The 24,475-nt window shown below is 33.0% G+C and overlaps 2 protein-coding genes and 1 long non-coding RNA gene across 5 annotated transcripts in view; 2 read left to right on the forward strand and 1 right to left on the reverse strand.

The window, feature by feature from the left end:
• Positions 1-1,356: 1,356 nt before the first annotated feature.
• LOC145324565 (phospholipid phosphatase 1-like) lies at positions 1,357-13,452 on the reverse strand. 2 transcript variants are annotated; one of them, XM_080167157.1, is made up of 12 exons: positions 13,212-13,452; positions 11,955-12,048; positions 10,294-10,354; positions 9,876-9,976; positions 9,543-9,591; positions 9,170-9,252; positions 8,161-8,281; positions 7,671-7,778; positions 6,902-7,021; positions 6,614-6,693; positions 2,203-2,327; positions 1,357-1,437 (listed from the first exon to the last, which is right to left on the reverse strand). In XM_080167157.1, exons 1-11 carry the CDS (start codon positions 13,270-13,272, stop codon positions 2,231-2,233), a joined length of 975 nt encoding a protein of 324 aa, XP_080023283.1. In that variant the 5' UTR covers positions 13,273-13,452; the 3' UTR covers positions 1,357-1,437; positions 2,203-2,230. The 2 variants fall into 2 exon arrangements, with proteins under 2 accessions (XP_080023283.1, XP_080023276.1); XM_080167150.1 differs by lacking the exon at positions 1,357-1,437 and having other exon boundaries at positions 1,911-2,327.
• A 2,480-nt stretch (positions 13,453-15,932) lies between these two features.
• The window catches only part of LOC145324590 (uncharacterized), a 28,579-nt gene continuing 20,036 nt past the window's right edge, over positions 15,933-24,475 (forward strand). For both annotated transcript variants that reach the window (XM_080167175.1, XM_080167182.1), the window contains exon 1: positions 15,933-16,111. In XM_080167175.1, coding sequence (XP_080023301.1) covers positions 15,978-16,111 — 134 coding nt within the window. In that variant the 5' untranslated portion in view covers positions 15,933-15,977. The remainder of the gene's footprint in view (positions 16,112-24,475) is intronic.
• Positions 18,935-24,132, forward strand: LOC145324582 (uncharacterized). The gene is made up of 5 exons (XR_013881287.1): positions 18,935-19,043; positions 20,528-20,605; positions 22,144-22,212; positions 23,259-23,328; positions 23,889-24,132. It is a non-coding gene; the product is annotated as an uncharacterized LOC145324582 (long non-coding RNA).

Here is a 24,475-nt window from a genome sequence, read left to right on the forward strand (position 1 = left end):
ACACGTCACAAGCCCTATGTACTCATTCTACTTTCGGCCGCTCCCAGCTGAGCTGCCGCCGTTACCCAGCTGCCACATGGATGGGTCATCACTATTTTTGGTAGCATTTTTGAGCTCAGCACTCATAAAAACCTACCCTAAGACACGTCACAAGCCCTATCTACTCATTCTACTCTTGGCCGCTCCTAGCTGAGCTGTAGCTGTTATTCAGCTGCCATATATGGATTGGTCGCCACTATTTTTAGTAGCATATTTGAGCTCAACACCCATAAAAACCTACCCCGAGACATGTCACAAGCTCTATCTACTCATTATACTCTTGGTGGCGCGCAGCTGAGCTGCAGCTGTTACCCAGCTGCAATATGGATGGGTCGCCACCATGAAAACCTACCCCTAGACATGTCACATGCCCTATGTACTCATTCTACTCTTGGCCTCTACCAGCTGAGCTTCGGCCGTTACCCAGCTGCCATATGGATGGGCTGCCACTATTTTTGGTACCATTTTTGAGCTCAGCACCCATAAAAACCTACCCCTAGACACGTCACAAGCCTTATCTAATCATCCTACTCTTAGCCGCTTGCAGCTGAGCAGCAGCTATTACTTAACTGCCATATGGATTGGCGGAAACTATTTTTAGAAGCATTTTTGAGTTCAGCACCCATAAAAACCTAATTCTGGACACGTCACATGCCTCATGTACTCATTCTATTCTTGGCCTATTTCGTCTGAGCTGCGGCCGTTACCTAGCTGAGCTGCGTCCATTACCCAGCTGCCATGTGGATGGGCCTCCACTATTTTTTGTAGCATTTTTGAGCTCAGCACCTATAAAAACCTACCCCTAGACACATCACAAGCCCTATCTACTCATTCTACTCTTGGCCGCTCGCAGCTGAGCTGCAGCTGTTACCCAGCTGCCATATGGATTTGCCGTCACTATTTTTAGTAGCATTTTTGAGCTCAGCACCCATAGAAACCTACCCCTAGACATGTCACATGCCCTATCTACCCTTTATACTCTTGGCGGCTCCCAGCCGTTTTCAGCCGGTTCTAGCCGTTTAGCAGCTGGTACTAAAAATTTTAAAAATGGTTATTGCTATCATTTAACATGAATTAAACCAAAAATATTTTTTTAAAAGTTGATTCCTACGTATTTAATGATGAATTTGCCCTAAAAATAGGCAAAAAACGGCTAAACGGCTGAGCTGCCAGCCGCCAGCCGTTACTTTTCCAACTTTTTGTTCGATTTAGGGAAAATAGACCTATCAAGGATTACTCATGCAAAATTTCAGATCGAAATTCGAATTCTAAGTGCCATTTGCTCACTGATTACGAGATGGTTGCATTAAAAACCCCCCCCTTTCCTAAAAAATCTTCGCTACCATAGAACAAAATCGTCACAAGTTGATGTTGCATTAATGGCTTACAAGTGTACTACTTTATTTGGGGTGGATACAAAATCGCGACATAACAAAACCGCGACAGTGACAAAACCGCGACAATAACAGAAATATAACTATGTAGGATTTTTTAGTAGAAATACATGGCCGCAGCGCTCGGCCCCCTGGCCTGCCTAGCCGCGGGCGCTCGGCCCCCTTGCCCATAACCTAACCTAACCTAAATATTGTAAAAAAATATTAAAAATTTGAAAAAAATCTACTAACCACTTTTTGTAAAATCCACGAAACTCTAAATTATATATAAGTTAATGTACATTAAACATTCAAACATATAGGTTAGGTTAGATTAGGTTAGGTTATAGGCAAGGGGTCCGAGCGCCCGCGGCTAGGCATGCCAGGGGGCCGAGATCTGCGGCCATGACCTTCTATCATTAAGATTTTTTTGTAATGTCGCGGTTTTGTCACTGTCGCGGTTTTGTTATGTCGCGGTTTTGTCCCTGTCGCGGTTTTGTATCCACTCCCTTTATTTATCAAGGGGTACAGGGATAAGTAAATGGATGTTAAATAAATATTCCTATTCTTATTTGTCAGTTAAAAACCTGATAACAAATCAACTGACTTATTTCGCCATTTAATGGAAGCTTCATATGGGCCAAGGATTAATTTTCAGCTATTTTATTTTTAAATTCAAATCTTTGGATGAAAAACAATCAATTTTGTCATAATTATGACTATTTAACAATCGAAAAAGATTCAATAAATTGCAATTAAAAACAAAAGGAAGAATTTTTTGTCCATTGACCAATCCCAGAATCCTTGTAAATTAATATTTATTGTTGCAGATGGCTAAACACATGGTTGTTATGACTTTTAGGACTGCCATGCTGCTGATGATGCACAATTTCACTCTCCATCTCTTCTATGGCACTAAAATATTCAGATCTTTAGTATAGATGTATATTATACAGATAACTACCTGCCCCCTTTTCCAATGACCCTTTTCGTCTGCTAGCAAATTGTTTTCTGTTACTTGGCTGTGTTAATATACCCGACACCATTGCTAGAATGGATGTAAGAATATTCGTGGATATTATGACAGGTGAACAATTGTCGTCAATTTTGGTTGTTATATTCCCTGTCATTTATTGATTAGTTCGTTCATCCAGTATTGGATGGGGTTGGAGGTAGACGATCAATATTTTATCCTGCTGCTTGTTTCACTTTATTAGAGAACATAAATTCTGGTGTAACATCCAAGTTATAATAAATCCATTATTGTTAGTTTTTTCTCATGAAGAGGAATGAGATACAACCATCTATAATACAAAGTAGCTTGATGTCTGTCCGTCTGTCTGTCTGTCCCTTAAGATCTCGGTAACCACGGAACCGATTGGATTCTACTCTTCAGGGTAAATACCTATTGGTCCTGCGGTGGTTTTAAGCTATTTTCTTGGGGGGTGGGACACCCCCAACCCCCCCAAAAACAAAAAAATCCCCCCCCCCATTTTATTTTTTATTTTTTATTTTTTTTTTTTTTTTTTTACAAATTTTACGAATTTTATGAATTTTACGAATTTTACGAATTTTACGAATTTTACGAAATTTACGAATTTTACGAATTTTGCGAATTTAATCGCAAAATGTTTTCCTGCTGGGTAGGTGCGAAAATTTGTGATCAGTTCTGCTGGGTAAGTAATAGAAGATGTAATTATACCTCTTGGGGCAAAGCCCCTAGAGGCTAGGGGCGAAGCCACTAGTAGTCAATAAAGAAATGTTATTATAGACAGCTTTCCACGGATTTTTAAGCCCATATTTAGGATGAGATTTTGGTACGGAAATATAGGTCTCTGGTGAACTTCTCAGTATGATGCTACAAATATTAAGTGCTTAGTCACTCCTAATATCCTGTATTCTAAGATAAATCAAAACATTTAAAATGATCAAAACACAATGACACATTAGGACAATACTGGCAAATAAATAACCCTAAACATAAAAGCTTGAAGGTCCCTTGACCTAAATATGCATATTGTTTTAGTTTTGCCTGTTTATCGACTAAGTCATTACCACTGATATGCAGGCTGTCAATTTTTCTTAAATTTATGAAGTTTATAAAAAAAAAAAAAAAAACTTCATTATTTGGCAATATTAATTATTTATAGACACTTGGATAATGATAACCTTTACCCTATTAAGATTTATTCATTTCACGTGAAGTATTGTTCTTTTGGAAATAGATAAATATTGCATGTCTTTAAAGATTTACTTCTAACTACCTTAGAATATATTCTATACTGGTAGAATTTTAACTTATGTTACAGGTAATATTAAGTCCATAACCCGAACTAATTTATTGACCGGAAAGGCTTATTTTCTTGTATTTAGAACAAAGTTAATGCAGTATAATATTAATTTGAAGTCATATGTCTAAAAAGGGATATATTAATATTAACCAATACCATCAGTTAATATCATAAGAGGACTGATAGTTTATCCCTGAAAAGTACAACCTAATTTTCGAGCAGTTATTAGATTTTTCTTTGGATTCTATTTTGTATAATTAATTATCTGTCTAATTCTCTATTATATAGACGGCAAATCCCACAAAATTTAATAGGTATCCAAGTTTCTAAAATCATTTAGTAAATATAGCTGTAGATCAACTTTTTAATATCAGAATGTAGATAAGTTGAGAACTATCATAATCTTTTCAGAAATACACATGAATTTTGGTTTTCATCCCAGTTTTAATTAAAAGCTTACATTAAAAAGAGGAACATGTAGTATTATTACAGCACTAAGTATGATGTAAGGAATTAATAGAAACATGTTTAGACAAAATTAATTGTTGCATACACCCTATAAATACGATTTGTAAAATCTTGATGTCTGTGAATTTTAGACTGCAGAATATCTCTGGAAATGAAACTTAAACCATAGATATTACTCTACCATATTAACAATAAGTCGAGTTAAATTAAATAGTATGCAAGAAGCTTATAACAGAAGTATATTACTATAAGACATAATATTAGACACTGTACGAATTTATTGCCTTATTCTTTGTCTATAGTACTTTTTTATGCTTATGAAGTTAACTTTTATTTGGATCTTACACCAGATTATCATGCACTCTGATAAATTAAAGTTTGTAACAGAAACAAAATTAAAAGTAGTAGCTGGCTAAAATGACAATAACCTCCCCCCCCCTTCCTATTGGATGAACGATCTGACCAAAAACGAAACTGTTACAGAACTGATCATGTAAAGTTGAATCTAGAGGACAACTTTTAACAAGTTTTAGCTAAAAAGCAAACCGTAACGGAAGGACATACAGACATTCCTTAATTATAGTAAGGCCTTGTAATAAAGTGAACAAAGTAAAAAATTAAAAAACTAGTCAATCTTACACCAAACATAGACGAAAAGTTTCTTTCTCGCAGTTGATACTAAAAGGCCCAAATATTACTTGGATATTGATATAAATGAAATTTTCAATATTGTTAAAATTCATTCTTCCTGCAAATCTCAATAATTCGAAGTACTTAGCTTTATAATTAATAAGTTAATATTTTAGATTTATGTTATTCATCGAAGTTATCTTTAGTTTCTAACCTTAGCAATAATAGATAATTGTTAATTAAAATATTATAAGTTTCCTTTGCTAAAAAAAAAAAAAAAAAAAAAAATGGTCAGCTTTCCACGGATAATAAAATAAAAAAATAATTACTCTAAATAGATCATAAGTCAGGTTTCGAATTTCTAATTGCTCTATACGTCACTTAATTATGAGGACCAACATCAATTAAGTTTTGTTCTAATATCTTTAGTCATAAAGGAAAACATAAAACAATAATAAACGTTGACTTTTAAAATAGAAAAATATCTTATATTCAAAAAAGTATATTTTCTTTGCAATTAAAAAGAGTTTAATTGTATAGCGTGTCAATAAAATGTACAAAATGATCTTTATTTGATATAATTTCGTGATAATAGGGGTATACAATCACGGCCATTCAGAACAATTATTGCTAAAGCAATGAAACTTTTTTTTACTCTTACTATTAAAACATCTTAAAAATATAATATTTGCTACTATTGTAATATGTCAATGGTTATTTTTCTTTATGTATGTTATCTTTAAGTATTTATGTATGTTCTAAAATGAAAAACTACAATAAAACAAGTGGACATGATTGCCAACCTCGTAAAAGTAAAGTAGGATGGTTGTACCTTTATTTCCGCAATCACATATTGATTTGTTACACAATTTTTTAAAGTTTTTTTAACACATGATAGCAAATAAATAAGAGGGGAGTTTATAGGGGATAAGAGAATTAACAATAAATTGATGTAAAATCATTTGATGATGAACAAAAAAACTATAAAATTATTTATTAAAACCAACAAATCAAGCTTTAATAAGAGTACCCAAAGTTTAAAGCCAGGGGAGCAAAGTTTAATTTAAAAACTTTTGGTACCACGTGTAATTTACATCCTAATGTCCCCTCTCTCCCTGAAAGTTTAATAAAGGGAAATTGTGTTGTTGCGACATCATGGTATTCTATTGGTTAAATAATGTTAAACGTGTGCGAGGTTGATTGCACACCAGTGGGATAAAGGTGAGAAATTAACGGGATTTTCCTTCTTTTGACCAGACGTGTCATTTACCTAGTTAATGGTTTATTCATAAAAATCATGATTGTTATTTTATGATATTTTTACTTTTAGTTTCCATAAGATTATTCGATTTTCCCACTGATGTGCTATACATACAACCTCGGAATAAGGTATGACCAAAAAGCGAAAAAAATGTAAAATAATATTTTTGGGGGGCAGATGCAGAGGTCGTCTACTAAGTGTTGACCCCCAATGACAGCTGATATTACGAATAGGTTTCGTATTTTTTTCGAATTTATTTTTGGTGTTGGTATTAGCTGTACTGTGTACACTACCCATTGGGTAAAAAGAACAGGGGGGGGGGGGGATTTTTATTGTGGGGTACGGGGAAAACCAAATTTTAAAATGCGTAGCAACTCCATAACTAGCCGCTTCCCTCACTAACAAAGAAATGCTTTAGACAGCTATTAGAGTGCCATCAGAGTCAAAGCTATTAAGAGTTTATTACATAAGGAAAAAAAAGTATTCATTATCTAATCTATGGTTTATTATTGAGTATGTTTTAAGCTAGTTGGAATGTGAAATAAACTTACCCAAATTCAGATTGTATTAATTGCATTCTGGATGGCTTTTTTTGTTTTTCATTCGAAGGTCGTATTCCTCGTGTTTCCACCTATTATAAAAAATATACTAGAATCATAGGTACTTTATGAACGGCTATGTAAAAATAAAAAAAATGGCCAAAATACAAAAAAAACCTGGGACAATATCCAGAAAGTAAGCTGTTCAACAAAAATAGTAAAAACAAAACGTTCCCAAGATACTAAGAACTTGCCTACTTTTTTACCTTTTAAAAGTCTATTAACAACAAAGTTTCAAACCTGATTTTCTTCAGAATAATGAGAGCATTGATATAGCTGGGTTTTCCACAAAAATATTACAGCCATGGCACATCCAAAGATTACTCCCCAAACTACATCAGATACATGGTGCTTGTAATCCTAAACAAGAACAACTTTATCCAAAAATATTATGACAATTGCACATCCAAAGATTACTCCCCAAACTACATTGGATACATGGTGCTTGTAATCCTAAACAAGAACAAATATGTCACAAAAAGAGTTCTTAGAGCCGCTTCACTTTATAATCAAAATCCCATTAATACATTGGACGATAAGTACTGCCTCATTCTCCCACCCCCCACCCCCCAAAAAAATTAACTCTTTTTTTAGCTCTAACTTTCACTTAATACTGTGTGATTGATTATTTGTAGTATTAAAAGTTATGACGCAACACAGACCAGACAGTTTTGGTTGGACTTGTATATTGACTGCGCTATTAAGATATCGGTGTTATAACACCCCCAGCCCCAATTTTAACATAAATTGAACATATGAGGTCATAGATTTTGTTCATTTGTTTTAAGTTAGGTCATATATTGGTTACTGGGTAGCACCACAGGGTTAGGGATGGTCCCTCGCAGGGATTAGGCATAGAGAAAAAAACTCCCCCCTCTTTAATAAAATAGAAAGGGGGTAAAAGTGGCGCTTTGTGTGAAAGTACACAGCTAAAATATTGATTAACAGCTAAAACCACATAAATAACATAAACAAAAAGGTTGCGTGATGATATTAAATAAAATCTTACATGTATTCTGGAAGCAGACGAATAAATTGGGAATATGATAAGAACTGACTGGAGCCAACGTTTCAACATCAAAGAATTTTCTTCTTTCATTTGGAATTCTAAATACACCTAAAAACGAGGATTTTTTTTGGTGTGTAATTGTATATTGTTAACTTGATTGTATGGAAAATGTTTCATGGTGAAGATATACAATGAATATTTAACGTAAGACCAGAGTTTTATTATTTAACTTGTATTTTTCTGGTATTCATATTTTTGTCAGCTTTTTGGAGAATTCAATTTTTGTCTAGGGGCGATTCCTTCTTAGAGGGTGGCAGTACCCTCCCCCATAAGAGTAATAAACATTCCCTGGAACTATGAGAAGCTAGATTGTAAAGTACAGACTAGAAACATAGACTCTCACACAAACAGATATCTTGTTACTTTTTAACAATTAAATATCTTTGAATTGTAAGGCACTTAAGAAAAAATATGCCTTGTTAAGCCTTACCATTAAAAACATGGCGGCAAAGGCAGCTAACTGTGCATGTCCAGAAGGCCAGGATTTCATAGAATCATAAACAGCAGCCGTGTTGTTGGACAAACATAGAGATCTTTGAAATCCTATGAACCTAAAATGCATAATGTTAATATTCTGCCCGTCGAAATCTTAGATATTATTAATGCTATTTGTCCTTTATTTTGCCAACTAGCAGCTACGCCCCTAGAGGTCTCTAGGGGCACATGAGGAAAGGAGAGTCGAATTTTATAACCCAATTTATTATTTTAGATTTTAAAAGAAAAGTTACAAAAAAAATTTGTTGGGGGGGAGGAATTTTTTTTCTAGGGACGATTTCTCTTGGGAGGGTGATGGTATCCTTCCCCAAAATAGTTATAAACCTTCCCGGGACCTATGAGAAGCTACCCTGTTAAGGAGAACCCGATCGGTTCAGCGGTTAGCGAGATCCTTCGGTACAAACACACAGACAAACAGACATCCTGTTACTTTAGTATAAGGATATATAATTTCCATTCATATCAATTCCCAATCACATATATTAACCATCAAAAAGTGATGCAGCCACATAACTTTTGCCTGGCAGTTGCACAAATGAAGTACAATGTGTAACTATGAAGAATGGCACCGTGAATGCCGCCGAAAGCTTTCAGGTCTAGTGATCTAGTCAATAAAATTAAAATAGGAAATTGCAGTTCCATGACCGCTTTTTTCACATTACATTAAAGAAACTATAAAAAGGCAAGCTTCTCTATCTGATGTCATGAATAAGGTATAACCAACAAGCGAAATAAATCTATAATAATATTTGGGGGGCAGATGTAAAGGTCGTCAATTCCACTAAGTGTTTGCCCCCAACGACAGCTGAAATTACGTTTAGATTTCGTAAATTATTTTCGAATTAATTTCGTTGTTGGTATAAGCTGATCTGATGCAGTAGTGTACAGACATACTTATCCTAATTAAAGAAAAGCTTTACTTTCAGAATATACATTATACATACCCTGAGTTGTGACTACAATTAATATTTTGCCAGTCTGGAATACAGGTCTCGATAAAATGTGGTCGAGGTACAGCTACAATTATCTATAATAAAAAAAGTTGAAGGATTTTTTCACCATAAAAATTTTGGCTAACATGAAAATTGTGTTTGTAAAACTGATCAATAACCACTGGATAAGAGCCGGTTCTAAGCCAAACTTAAAAATCATGTATAGCATCAAATTACAGACAATTTTCCCCGAATTTTAAAATAAAAATATTAAAATAAATAACAGTTTTGTTACCCCGTGTTTGTGGTCCCTCGGGTTAGCAAAACTGGATTTAATCTTTAAATTATTCATTTTCTTATCCACGGATCTAACTTTCTAATATACCTTTGTGATATCATTAAGTAAAATGTTCAGTGTAGCCCACAAGAAATACCTAAAAGATAAAGATCTTTCATCATTTTTGGTAAACAATGAGAATTTTTTAATTAAAATAATTTATTTACTAGTGAGAAAATGACACAATGACAATATTGTAGAAACTATAATACAAGTTGTAATTTAGTATATTTACATAATTTTTAGGCTTAGTAAACTATAAAGACTATATATTGCTTATATGTACTTTATATGATCCTTAGTGACGGATGAACCATTGGAGTGTTACACAAACAAACTATATGTATGCAGAAGCTACAAGAATTATATAAATATTTTTACCTTAAATATAAGTGATGAACTTTTTTGAGTGAAGTTAAAAGCTTTGATTTTGTGCTTCCTTGTTGGTTTAAAAAACAGTAATATGATTCTGATATGAAAATCTAAATTAAATACATTAAAAAAGGGGATTTGGAGGAATTCAAAAATTTTTCTATCGTTTCTATCTTAATTTAATCTCAGTGGCAAGTTTGACAATGATGACGATATAAATACCCCCCCCCCCCCACACACACACAGAACTATAAAATATGAATGTATGAGGGCATTAAATAAAGGAGATATAGATAAACAAAACAAGACAATTGTTAAAATGAAAAACAAAATACAAGATTCACAGTGCTAAGGCTTTATTTTCAAGATTAAAACAATCGTGAGACATATAAAACACATAGAGATGTTTCGCTAAAATGATACTTACAACAATAAAAGGTAACAAGAAGTAGAATATAAGGAGTGGCATCAGCCCCACTGAAGACGGCCTAAAACACAAACAAGAAAAATTAGTTTTATTAAAACCACTATGCGACACATTAAGAAAACGTACTCAATTAAAAATATAAGAACAGCAATAGTTAGCTAATATTTCTATTCTATTCATCGCAAAAAAAAGATATTGTATAAGGATCATAATATGAAAGATGGGCAATTTTGAAATTTAGGCAGGTAATGTAAATAAATCACAGAATATGACATTCTTGTTTATACTTATTGACATTCGCTATAATTCAAAAACATTAAAGTTACAAAAGTTTATACAATCGTACTCGAACTGAAAAACATTAGTTATAAAGTTTAAGTAGCAACACACCTTTTTTTTTATGAATATCTTTGTACTTTTTCAACGAGTTTACACTTATGTTCTGACACAAATTAAACTTAAATAAAAACTTTAGCAAAAACTGGACGGAAATAAAAGTTTAAGGATCTCAATCCATTTACATTTGTTCATAGCAAATATTTTGCATGTAAAAAGTGCACGTTAATAGTAAATCATTTTTCTGAACATGAACATAACATATGAATATAACACATGAAGAATATTTTATATAAGGTAAAATAAGAGTTTAGTAGAGTCTCAAGCAAAGATAGCAACCCGTTAATGGATCGGATCCTGCAGGGTTAGTTAGTGTCCCCCGATTATTAGAGTAAAACAATAGGGGTTAAATAACTGTGTGTCCCCAACCCCATGGACCTTGTGCCGACTTTCCATTGGGTCTGTCAATAGCCTCGTAAATATTAACACAGCCAAGTGGCTACAAAAGAGCAGAAAGCAATTTGATAGCAGATGAAAAAGGTCCCCAAGACTGGATCTAGGTAGTTGTCTGGAATGTCTCTATACATTTATTCCCATAATTGTTGATAAATAAGAACTTTCAGACAAAGGGTTATGCAATAAAAAGGGTCGGTTGTCAGACTGGGCATTACATCAAGTAACAGTAACACCCATGGCGTATTGAAAAATAGTACGAGTTGCTACGTTACTGAAAATCGTATGTGTCCGTATCACGCAATATTAATTGTAGATTTAATTCCTATCGTGCGAATTTCAACATTAAATCAAAGTTACTAGAACAGAACAACGAATGGTTGCGCATTCACTTCCGCAACATTTTTAAAAATTTACAATAGCAAATAAATAAGATATTTTTAATGATGATATTGATGCAAAGCAGTTTATGCTGTTTCAATAATACGCGGCTCTGATGAATTAATAATTGAAAACATCGAACAAATAATATTTTAATTAATAAACATTTTTCATGATTTTGTCTAATTCCATACTCTAATTGCAAATATAGGACTTATTAGCGAAGCTACTCTATGACTCAATTTACAGCAAGCCTTCTTAGACAAAAAAATAAGAAGAATTATCAGCACATCAATTTTTAAATTTTAGGAGGTAAAAAAATTATTTTTGTCCTTCCCTAGAAAGTTGAATTAAGCTTGAATGTCTTTCTGAAGATTAATATCAATTTTTAAAACCAAATGGCTTCGCTCCTAGCCCCTAAGGGTGGGTGGGATCCTTAACAGCCGTTCGTAGGGATAATTTTCCACTTTTATTATAGAATAATGACCTACCTTTTTTCCAATCGTATAGATGTGTCATTGCAATTAAAATGTCCAAACTCAAAAGGAAGCTTCCCAAGCAAGGAAAGAATTAGCACTACTGCAACTAAAATTAAATTTAGTTATTCATCTGATGATAGACTATTTTGCGCCGATCAAAAACAATAATAATTAAACAAGGATGACAACATCCATAAGTAGCGAAGCACAAAAAATCGTGGATGGAAATACGTAAAAGTATATTTAAAGTGTATTTATCCCAAAAAAGTTTGAAAATTGGACCAAAAACACCAAATATATGGGGAAATATTTAAAACATATAAAAATAGCCAAAAACCTGATAAAAGGCAGTCTGACCGCCATGGTTGTTTTCTTTAAACGACGGGAAATTTAATTTTGATATCTATAACTGAAAAAATTTTGAAAATCAGACCATTAACACTGAAGATATGGAGAATAATGTGATAAATACAAAAATAGCCTAAAACCTGCAAAAAGGCAGTCTGGCCGTCATGGATGTTTTCTTTAAACGACGGGAAATTTAATTCTCATATCTATAACTGAAAAAATTTTGAAAATTGGACCATAAACACTGAAGATATGGTGGAAATGTGAAAATACAAAAATAGCCTAAAACCTGCAAAATGGCAGTGTGGCCGTCATGGTTGTTTTCTGTAAACGACAGGAAATTTAATTTTGATATCAATAACTGAAAAAATTTTGAAAATCGGACCATAAACACTGAAGATATTGAGAAAAATGTGAAACATACAAAAATAGCCTAAAACCTGCTAAAAAGGGGTCCGACCGCCCTTGATGTTTTATAGTTAATTGTGCTCCTTAATAATGGGAATGCTGTCAAAAAATTTCAGCTGCCTATCTTTAATAGGAGCCGAGAAAATCACGTTTCCCCTATTCTGTCTTACACGGACAGACGGACGGACGGACAGACGGACGGACAGACGGACGGACAGACGGACGGACGGACATTTCGAATTATAGAGTAGCTTCGCTACTAATAAGAACAAATTGAAAGTAAGAAGAACACACCAAAAAATAGCAAAGAAACAAAAGTAATAAATAAAATCCTGATATTCTCATATATTGTAAAAAATTGTTGCATTAAAAACAACAAATCCTTTGTCTGTAAGTCCCATATGTTTACGAGTCTTATCCGTTTATCAACTTTACCTTTGAAAAATTGTTTAAGCCAGAACTCGAACTAATTACACCCCCGCCAACTACCTGCCACGAATAAATTAGACTTACTTGAAGCGTAGAGCAGTAAATCTAAGCCAGTAAATAATATTTTCGTCCTTGTCGATGACATTTTAAAATATTCACAATTTTCAGAACAATATTTACATTACCATGTAATGACGACTTTTAAAACAGAATTTCTCTTCAACTCATTTCTAAATTAAACACACAGTATTTCAAATTTATCATGCATCTAAAAAAAGGGTATTTACATGAATGGTATTCGACAGGTTTGGCTTCTTAGGATAGTAACCTTAAAAATTGGTTAATCAATTCTAGATAAGTCCTAAAATAAGCGTTTTAAACATGTAAAATACCTATCATGACAGGAAAACAAAAATCAGTCAATAAAAATTAATTTTTGAAGTGTCCTAATTAGAAGATTAACTACTTTACTAACGATATTAGATTGGATTTTGATATCTTAATACAATTTAAAACATAAAATAATGTTTATTTGAGCGTATCACTACTAGATGCTGTGAGCTATGTTTGTATGGAACTAATTTAGAAACTAGTTTCAAACATACAAATATATTCTCAGGGAGGGATGTGATAATTATACTGAAATTTATCTACACCCCTTTCTTCTCCCAAAATTTACGAGCTTCAAAATAATGGATTTCACGCTTAAGAACGCAAAGGAAAATTAATTTATTGCCCATGGTCCTGTCTCTGTATCCTGGAAATTTCTTCCCGTTTCCACCGTTAAAGTGTGAGTTTTAATATGTATGAATGAGAGAAGTTAGGGAAAGAAAATTTTTTCTCGATAAAAAAAATTGGACCCCCACCCCCCTTTGATTTTAAATTAAAAACTATTAAGTCAAGCATTTATTATATCTATCTGAAGTATCCCTTATTAAGATCTCGAAAACGGCTCGAAACTGTCATGTTGATAAAACAGGGACAACTATTAACAATGGTATGGCAGCAATGAAAAAAAAAAAAAAACAATTCTATTCAATTATTTCTCAATTGGTTTCTCATTATTGGAAGCTTCGATCATACCGGTCCTTGGAAGGGTTTGGCTATTTTTTTTTTTTACTTAATTCTTGGGAATTGAGATGGTTTTATGCTATTTTCTACCCCTCCTTACCCATTCGAAAACAAAGCTCCTGACCATTGATTGACCATTAAAAATTTACCCTAACAAAAAAAACTGGAAGGTTGGGAGGTGAAAGTTCTATATGTAATGTATGGCCTAATGGGATACTTCTATAGTCGAGAGATTGACATAGAGCTAAATCTTTATGTTAATGATTGCTTTAAGATCATTGAAATACTAAGATTTTCTGAAGATATTCAATGAAGGTTAATAAACTGGGATTATATTGTTACTAAGGGATTATTTTTCTCTAGAAAAATCTATTTCTAAAATATAATTTGTTTATTTAATTATTTAGTATACATCAAAATTCAAAGAAAAAAACATCAAAACATACAAGATTTGAGATCGTTAGAACAATTCAAGCATGGCATACTTTACTATCAGGCAAACGATACAGCCACTAGAACGTAACAATAAACTTAGTTTTATAATTTTAGCTTCGCTCCTTGGAGCTTTTTTTTCTCCCTAGCTGATTACGTCATCATAACATCACATGTCAATCAAAACAAAAACAAATAATTAGACAATAATTCTCCTGATATTTTTTCGTGTTAAATAAATACTTTTTTTTGGATGGTTTTAGCTTAGCTTATGTTACGAAATAAGGCCTCGGGATAAAACTGGGGACTTAAAAACTTGTTTCTCAACTTTAACAAGAAACAAAGCCATAATTATTTTTTTTAATTATCAAAACAAGCTATTAAAATAATTAAAATGCTATGATTTAAAATTTTTATAAAAAAAATCCTTTTGCTTTAGGGAAAAATTGTTAAGTATATTTTGTCCCTAAACCAATACACCCCCCCACGCCCCCTTGCGTTTGGTATTCCGTTCATCGTCGTCCGTCAGTTTTCTAAGAATTGCGAGAGAGAAGGTTCATTCGCTTAAATAGGTTAAATTGAAATTTTTATATAGAATTAATTATTTGATTTTAAATAAGCTAGGGTGTTTCTGCAAAATGTGAGCGACAAAAACTGCTGAAAGGTCCAGAAAAGGCTTGACCTTTTTTTAGATTAGGGAAGGGTTCACGTACATAGCTCATCCCCATAGATTATTCGTCTCTAGAACCCCCCCCCCCTCCCTCCTTTAAAAAGGTCTTATCGTCAAAAATGCACTGTTCAAGTTTAATTTTAAAATTGTATTTCTACACAAAGTAATAATAAAAGGGAAGTTTCCTACATGTAAGTTGGTCTCGTTAATTTAATCATGTTAGAAATGTCCTTTTTACTTTATTATTTGTCATAAAGATTCCTGTTATAGTAAGGTGAAATGGTAAAAGCATAACAACTCTAGGTATATATAAATGTAACTAGAAAGTCGTTATGTGTATTTTAAACATAATGTTTTACACTTTTATGATTGCATTTAATTAAACTTTTTCTATTGACTTGATTATTTAAATATATGAATTGCTTCGGTGATTAGGCATATGGTTAATAGCAAACCATCTTTGAGATTAAGTCTTTAAATTTAAGTATTTAGCATGTTGAATTTAAGTTATTTTTGGAATGTTTTACACGGAATTATTGTTAGGATATGTAGATATTGTATATTTACTCCTTATGTTTGTTAATGTTCGTTTGTCTGACTATATAATTTGTTTAACTATGCTTTTGTTGATGTTGTCATCCTTGTTTTCAGATAAAAACCGTATTAGACAAGAGCAAATGATGGTGTCAGCACCCCGCCCCCAGGAAATATTGAGAAACGTGTCCATAGTAGTGGACGGTAGGGTGTGTGGATTTGGGGTTCTGGAAGCTTTTGTTCTTGATAACATTAGCTCACTTAATGTTGAATTCAGGTATGGAGTATTTTAAAATTAGGTTATGTAGTGGGGGGGGGGGGGGGGGGAGAGGTCAGTTGTAAAATCCCATTGCCTGTTTGTTCCTTTGTCTGCAACTATAGGGTTTTTCAGTTTAGAAAAATCAACTTTTTGTTAATCGTTTTCATTATTAGTATTACTTTCTTTATTGAAAGGAAGAAAGGACGCTAAAAAATAATATATGATTATTAAGTTAACTGTAATTGTATTTTATATGATATTAATTACAATTATGTCTCAAGGTATCGTAGCAGAATGGTAACTCTTAATGTTCAGCTAAAATTAATAAATTAAATATAATAGGTATTACATAAGGTTTTTCATGTTGGCCTAAAAATAACAGGGTTTCGGATCCGCATTGATTTTTTGCGGATCCGGATCCTCCAAATTTGGTCAGTGCGGATCCGGATCCTACCGGATCCTTGACAATAAAAATAAAATCACCAAACTTTTCAAAAAATATTTATTCTTTAATTCGAAGTCAAAAATACTTTTAATTTTCAAGTCTGTCCCTAAACCTTAAAGATTGGCTCTCATCAAGAGAATGTCTGAGATTTTATATAAAGAACCACGTACATCTTAATTTTGGAATTTGTATTTACCCTTATAAGCATAGATTATTTAATATTAGTGTACTTATTTTTAGCGTAGATTCGATATTTGAAGCCAGATTTAACATAGGAGTTGCCGTTTTAGAGATATCAGGGGTAATAAAAAGCCCCTAAGTTAAAAAATTAGAAACCCAAGAAAGAGGTCTATAATTTTCACAGGAATAAGGCGGCTTTATGTAAAAAAAATAAAAATACATACAACAGAATAAATATTTTACAGATTTAGTATTGGGTCATTTAACTAAAAGCCTTCATTGCAGTTATTTTTAATTTATTCAAAAAACATATGGCAATTAACACGATCTTACACACACGCCAACCAAGTTGCCTATACACACACATACACACACACACACACAACATTCAAGGTGCTCGGCAATGTCATCACACCCACACTCCCGCATTCTTAATAGCTGTAAATAAAAGATTCTCTTTCTAATTTATTGTTTACTTTATATCGAAACACACACACACACACACCCGCAGCACAACGCTGCTTCCAGGAATTAAAATTTTTTTGTAATCTTTTGTGCCTCCTACATCCTAGTCCTTTACAATGAAGGGAGGAAGGGTAAGGGTGCGGAAGAAAAAGAAATAGAGAAAGGGAAAGGGGTTTTCTAGACCGGTGTCTTTTAGATAATCATCATATTCATAAGCGCATACACTCAAAACATTAATACACAAACGTATAAATACATGTTAGCATTGTGTAATGTGTATTATATTAGAACGCATTTTTACCTTTCAGTAAATATTATTAATTAATATTATCAACAAGAAAGTACAATTGGACTTCAGTTCCGTAATTTTGTTTTAATGAAATAAAATATCAGTTTTAATTGTTATTCTCATCATGTACCCGCCCATTTATGCTTATTTAAGTGTATCAACAAACACTTTTTCTTTATTTATATTTGTAATGTTATTAAGGAAAATATTTGTTTTAATACGTATATGTTTCAGATTTCATTAAAATGGCAAGTAATCTCCACATTAAATGTTTGCAGCAGGATTTACGTCAGAGCTTAACAGAATAAGTAAACTATTATATTCCATAACATTGAGCAGGGGTTTAAAATTAGCTATCTAATTCTTTAAATCAAGCAGTTCCAATCTGCGAACTCATTATTTAATATAATTAGCCCGCGATCTTTATTTTAAAGCATACTCAGTACTGTTTACTTAAAAGTGTATTATTTATTTAAAGCTATCTGTTAAAATATATTGGCTTCACAGGAAAAATGTTTATCCGGAGAGGGGGGGGGGGTCAGTTTAAACTTTCCCATGACCTACCATACCAGTTCAGCTGTAAGCGAGATCCATTCGTGCACACGCACATAATTCGTTTTTTAATACTACCGGTTGTGCCCCTAGCATCTAGAGGCTCTGTTTCTGAAGGGTGGGGGAGAGAAATAACTTTATATCTGGAAATATAAAGCCTAAAATCATTTTGAGGCTTCCTTAATACAAAACTCAATCTTTTAGTGTTATTAATGTCTTAAGCTTCAGACAATAAATCCCAACAACTTTAATTCACTATCTGCAACTCCCCTAGATGCCTCTAGGGGCACGAGAGCGTTTAGCAAGCTCTTTCGGTACTAACATACATAGATCCTGTTACTTTTTTATTAAAAACTAGCGGCTTCGTCCTTAGAGGACTCTAGGGGCACTTTAGGAGGGGGGAGTTGAATTCCAAAACCTATTTTTGGTTATAAGGGAAAATTTTTTTTAAAAAATAACATGGTCTTTTTAACGGTGGTGGGAAATGGCGGCGAACGGCGGGAGCAGCGGTCCCGCAGCCGTTTTTTTAAAGATACCAAAACTTGGGGTAATTAGTGACACAACTCAAAAGATTTTACACAATTATCTCTAAAACTAAGGCAGTAGCGCCCTAAATAAAGTTGCTGGTATGGCGTGGCACAAGTCACCACATTTTACCCCCCCCCCCCCACTTTCTTTTCACTAGTTAAGAAAAATATACATACAATAATTGAATTTTATATTTGCTTTTAAAAAGGAAGAAATGATTATTCCGATTCTAAAAAAATATTTATCGTATCTTATTACAGACAATTTTTCTACGCATAAAATAAGATATAAATCATATGAAAATAACATTTTTTAGCCTGGCTCTCGGGACTAAAAAAACTGGTGTTAATCTTGCAACTTTCCATTTTACTATTCACTGATAGCTGTTTGTAATACGACAATGTGAATGTTAACTATTATCCTTATTTAGAATAAAATACAATAAGGCCAGAGAGAGGTCAATGCAAGAAGTTCTTGACTAATATAACCAGGTAAGAACAATATACTAAGGGGTTCTCTAAAAAGTATATTACAGCCTTGATTTCTAAATTATAATAGATAAATCGAAAAAAAGCTTATAGATTTTTCTACTAAAGGGTTTTTTTTAATGCAACCATCTCGTAATCAATATATAAATGGCACTTAGAATTCGCATTTCGATCTGAAATTTTGCATCATGAGTAATCCTTGGTAGGTCTATTTTCCCTAAATTGAACAAAAAGATGGAAAAATAACAGCTAACAGCTGGCGGCTCAGCCGTTTAGCCATTTTTTGGGCAATATCTAATGCAAATCATCACGAAACTAATAATACTATTTGCTGCTGGTACTAGAAATCTAAAAATGTTTTTTTGTCGGTATCATTTCACACGATTTAAAGCAAAACTATGTTTCAAAAATTGATGCCTACGTAATTTATGACAGATTTGCCCTAAAAATAGCCAAAACTTTTTGTTCGATTCAGGGAAAATAGACCTGCCAAGGATTACTCATGCAGAATTTTATATTGAAATTCGAATTCTAAGTGCCATTTATACTTTGATTACGAGATGGTTGCATTTAACCCCCCCCCCCTTACATAATGTAGTTGTATAAAAATAAGCATGACAGCATTCATGAAAGCGAAGCTATAAAATCAGAAGGAAGGAAAAACGAACAATAACTCATCATATAGAGTATCAAGACTTCATAAGCAAAAAATTAAGTCTAATTTTTTTTCAAAAATAAAGAATACTGTTCAATGACATACTTTTTCTTAATATTTAATAATACAGATGCTTAGCTCTAATATTGTATCTTTTTGTCCAGGAAACATTATTAAAAAATCAGAAGAATATAATTATTATATCATACAAAGCTAATAATTAGCATGTTTTGAACGTACGGACTTGCTGGTAACGATTATAACCTAACTGTTATCGGAAAATCATGCAAAGTTTGAAATCGGTAGGACAATTCTAGCATATTCAAATTAATGTTTCAGACGGATCAACCCTTATTATAAAAAAGCTTCGCTTTTAAAAACTTTAGGTACTATACTTAAAAACTTGAATAGATTTAAGGCATCATTTTTAAAAGGGGGGAGGCGGATGTGCCACTTTTTGAAACCAAAACTAAAAGTCAAAGGAACTCAACTAAAAAAAGAGTTACAGGTCTGAGATTTTGCATGGCAGTTGCTTTATAGAGTTACAATATGGAACAGTGAAGAAACGGCGGCGCAACCGCCGAAAACCGCCGAGAAATTGCAAAAAAAAATCGGCGGGAAACGGCGGTTTTCGGCGGTTGCGCCGCCGTTTCTTCACAGTTCCATATTGTACCCCTATAAAGCAACTGCCATGCAAAATCTCAGACCTGTAACTCTTTTTTTAGTTGAGTTCCTTTCTTGACTTTTAATTTTGGTTTCAAAAAGTGGCACATCCGCCTCCCCCCTTATTTTGGTGTTTTAGAACATATTGAAATAATACCTACAATTTTAGGTGAACAGTCAAACTCTACCATGCTACGTGGCTTATTCCATTGAATATTTCAAACTTCTACATATGGATGGATTACAGGTAAGGTATAAATAATACTAGCTGTTGCGCCACTAGCTTCTATATAATGTATTGGAAGGGGTAGAGAAAAAAAAATATTTATTTCTCACGTCGTATTATAAACAGTTTTCTGAAGAAATGTACAATTATAAAGATTATAAACAGTTATTTAGCTCATGCCTTTGGCATCTCTTAATCTTGTGATTGTACATTTTTATATATATTCGTAAAAACTCGATTTAATACGATGCTAGATATAGTTTTTCGTGTGGATGAGAACCGGTTTTAATTCACCAGTTGATATTGGTTTCTAATAAATAAGAGAATAGATATTTCTTGCATCGTATTATAAACGGCTTTTTAGCCCCTAGGTGCCGAAGGCATGGGCTAAAAAAACTGGTTTTAATCTTATGATTGTACATTTTTATTCATAGAAAGCTGGATATAATATGATGCTAGACATAGATTTTTTGTGTGGATGAGAACCGGTTCCTATCCACCTGATTTGAATGAATACGAGGAGAAACATTCTTAGACTTAAATCTATAAAATATAATGGCTTCTCTTTCATGGAAAACTCCTTTAATTCAATGCTTTTCGAAATCTTAAGCTACAGATAAAAAAACTTTCTGCATGATAATTCTTGAAGATTGGGACACAGCATTTCGTAATATGATTTTAAAAAAGGGAACATATGTATAACCAACTATAGATTTTAAGGCGGTTCCTCACAAAGCACCTAGTTAAGCAAAGAATCCCTGTCCTTTATTTTGATATTTAAAATAAGTAAGGGAGGAACACACAGGGGCTATTCCTGAAGAAAAATTATTCCCTTTCAATAATAAACCAACTGGGGGGGGGGGGGGGGGGGGGGCTGGTGGGAGTTAGGTTCTCTGCTCACTAGGCACCAAAATCAGGAAGATATGTCTATGTTTTATTTTCTTGGCCTTATTAACATTGTTTTTTTTAACCTAAGAAACAGTAATTTATTTCTTTATTACCCCCTCCCCTCCTCCAAACTTAATGACGTCTGGGTAAAATTAACATGGAACTGGGTTATTTTTTCATTTTTTTAGGGGGAGGGGGTGGTGAAACCCACATTTTAGATGATCTTTATGTTATCAATGTATTGTAAACAAGGATACAACATCCATAAGTAGAAAAGTTAAAAAATCAAGGATAAGATTACCCACATAAAGATTTATAGAGCATTTGTTAAAATCAAGAATAGATATGTTTGGGGAAAAAATCAGGAAAGGTACGTCCATGTGGGGGGCGGGCGAATTGAGGGGTGCTATATTGACAGCTTTCTACATATATTAAAATGAAAAGATTAATTCCAGCTGCTTTGTTTTTCCTGGCAATCCAAACTGACAATAATTTTTGATCACTTTTTTAATTCTTAAAAAATTATCTTTAATACGAAACAAAACATGACTTCTGTATTACTCATAACCAGTCCAGCGGACATAATAATATTTTCATTTTGATATCCACAGAAAGCTGTCTAAAATACGATGCAATATAAAAACTTAAACCATTACACTTATGTTTTTTAGTTGCAAAAATCCAGTCTTGAGAAGAAATCCAAGCAAGAGTTTTACTAACTATCCACATTACATTATTAGGTAAGCTTTGGTTAGTAGGATATAAAAATGGAGGATTTAATTATTTTTTCATTAGATAGATATTCACCATTCAATGATAGATAATACTGCCCTACTATCACATGAAATCTCTCGTTTTCTGTCCAAACACCTGGGTATTAGGTTAAGTAATACCCATCAGACAACCTACTCTTTGATTGCACAACCTCTGAGAAGTTCTAACTGTGCATAGTAATGAGTTTTGACCGTTTTGGGCCAGGGCATTCCCCCTACTCTGATATAGAAGCAGTAAAGAACCATTTTTAACGTCTTCAGTTAAAACCATTCACGAACGGTTGCGCTAAGCCACGGTTGTGGGTTAAGAACTTAAGATTGTAGGCATTTTAAGCAGGGATAAGGGGGGGGGGGGGGTTAATGCAACCATCCCGTAATCAATGAGTAAATGGCACTTAAAATTCGAATTTCGATCTCAAATTTTGCATGAGTAATCCTTGGTAGGTCTTTTTTTCCCTAAATCAAACAAAAAGTTGGAAAAGTGATTGCTGGCGGCTCAGCCGTTTAGCTGTTTTTTTTTGTCTATTTTCAGGGTAAATTTATCATCAATTACATAGGAATCAACTTTTTAAAACATATTTTTGGTTTAATTCATGTTAAATGATACCTACCAAAAACTATTTTTTAAATTTATAGTAACAACAGCTACCGGCTATAACCGTATGATAACGTTTTTGAGCTGCATAGAGTATTATGTGGAGATAGGTTTCGTGACTAATTTGAACCGAAGAAAGCCAAAAAAACGGCTGAGCCGTTAGCCGTACTTTTCCAACTTTTTGTTCGATTTAGGGAAAATAGACCTACCAAGGATTACTCATGCAAAATTTCAGATGGAAATTCGAATTCTAAGTGCCATTTACTCATTGATTACAAGATGGTTGCATTAATCCCCTCCCCCTTTTAAGGGGAATGACAATACAGGGGGAGAAACTTTGAAATATATTAAGTAGTCCACTTTGAAATTACCTACTCCGAAAATAAGAGATAAAATAATGAAATAAATAATTTTTTAGAATCAAAATTATCTACCTGGTCCTGCACATTTGAAGTTACAAAGAATATGAGAAGTAAAGTAATTTTCAGGTAATAAATTTAATCTTTATATGCTTCTTAAGTACTAATTACCTATCCGATAAAAAAAAAGAAAATAATAGTGGTAATGTTGAAAACGCGTATTCGTTAATACTTTAAACTATTTCAACATTCAATTTTAACCTATATTGCAACAATAAATGAATGAAAATATGAGGAATAGTAATAACAAGGATGACAACACCCATTAGTATAAAGCTCAAACAATTATACAAAAGAAATCCACGAATAACAAGAAGTAGATGCTTGTAAATAAGAGGATTAAACTTAGATAATTGAAAAGAAATTTAATTCAGCAATAAAGCTACCTGTCCCTATATTTTTTTAATGTTTTTATTCTCACTCAAAATCAACGGGTGATTCGACATATTTTTTTCTGCACTTGTGGGAGATTTAAGATGTGCTTTTAAGCGTTTTGCGAATCTGCCAAAAATAGCAGAGAAATAACCTAAGTTATGCAGTCAAATTAAAGTAGGTAATTTTTTTTAAAGGCCCTATACAAAGTAAACCTTCGAAACCTGTTCTTTTTAAACTTTAATGTATTTTTTTAGGATGGAACCAAGAAGACGGGAAAGTTTACTGTTTCTTATAAAATTAAGTTAGTGAGATGTTCTTTTCCCTCCCTCTTCATTAAAATTAAAATTGTTATCATTTCAGTTCTAATAAAAAGAAATTTTATGTATTTAAATTAAATACACAAATTCACATTTTTTTGTTATCCTTGTAATATCATTTCAGGCCATGTTATATAATTTGTCATGTTAACTTTATTTTAATAAATAGATACTAAATAAAGTATTTTTTTCTAATGGATTATTTTTTATCTGTACATGTTAGTGAATTAATTTGTAACCAAGATGGGTTCATCTTTCAAAGGGTATTTTTAAATTCAGTCTTTTTTTCTTCAGTTTTATGTACCTACTTCCTAGAAATTTTTAAACATCTTATCCTAAAAATAAAGTAGAAGGATCTATGTCTTTGTGTGTGTCTGTATGTAACTAAGGATCTTGCTAATCGCTGAACCGATATGGTTCTATACAGTGTAGCTTCAGACGGGACCTGGGAAGGTTTAAAACAATTTGGGCAGGGTACCATCACCTCAAGAGAAATCGTCCCTAAAATAAAATTACCCTCTCAA

The sequence above is a fragment of the Acartia tonsa genome, chromosome 1 (genome assembly GCF_053477335.1).
Source record: "Acartia tonsa isolate MP-2025a chromosome 1, ASM5347733v1, whole genome shotgun sequence".
In the NCBI taxonomy this organism is placed as follows: domain Eukaryota; kingdom Metazoa; phylum Arthropoda; class Copepoda; order Calanoida; family Acartiidae; genus Acartia; species Acartia tonsa.

Coding starts and splice junctions, on each gene's coding strand:
- LOC145324565 (XM_080167157.1), bottom strand. CDS start 13,272: ATGTCATCGACAAGGACGAAAATATTATTTACTGGCTTAGATTTACTG. Junction 12,049..13,211: donor TTTACTGCTCTACGCTTCAA/GTAAGTCTAATT, acceptor ATTTAATTTTAG/TTGCAGTAGTGCTAATTCTT. Junction 7,022..7,670: donor CGTCTGCTTCCAGAATACAT/GTAAGATTTTAT, acceptor GTTCTTGTTTAG/GATTACAAGCACCATGTATC.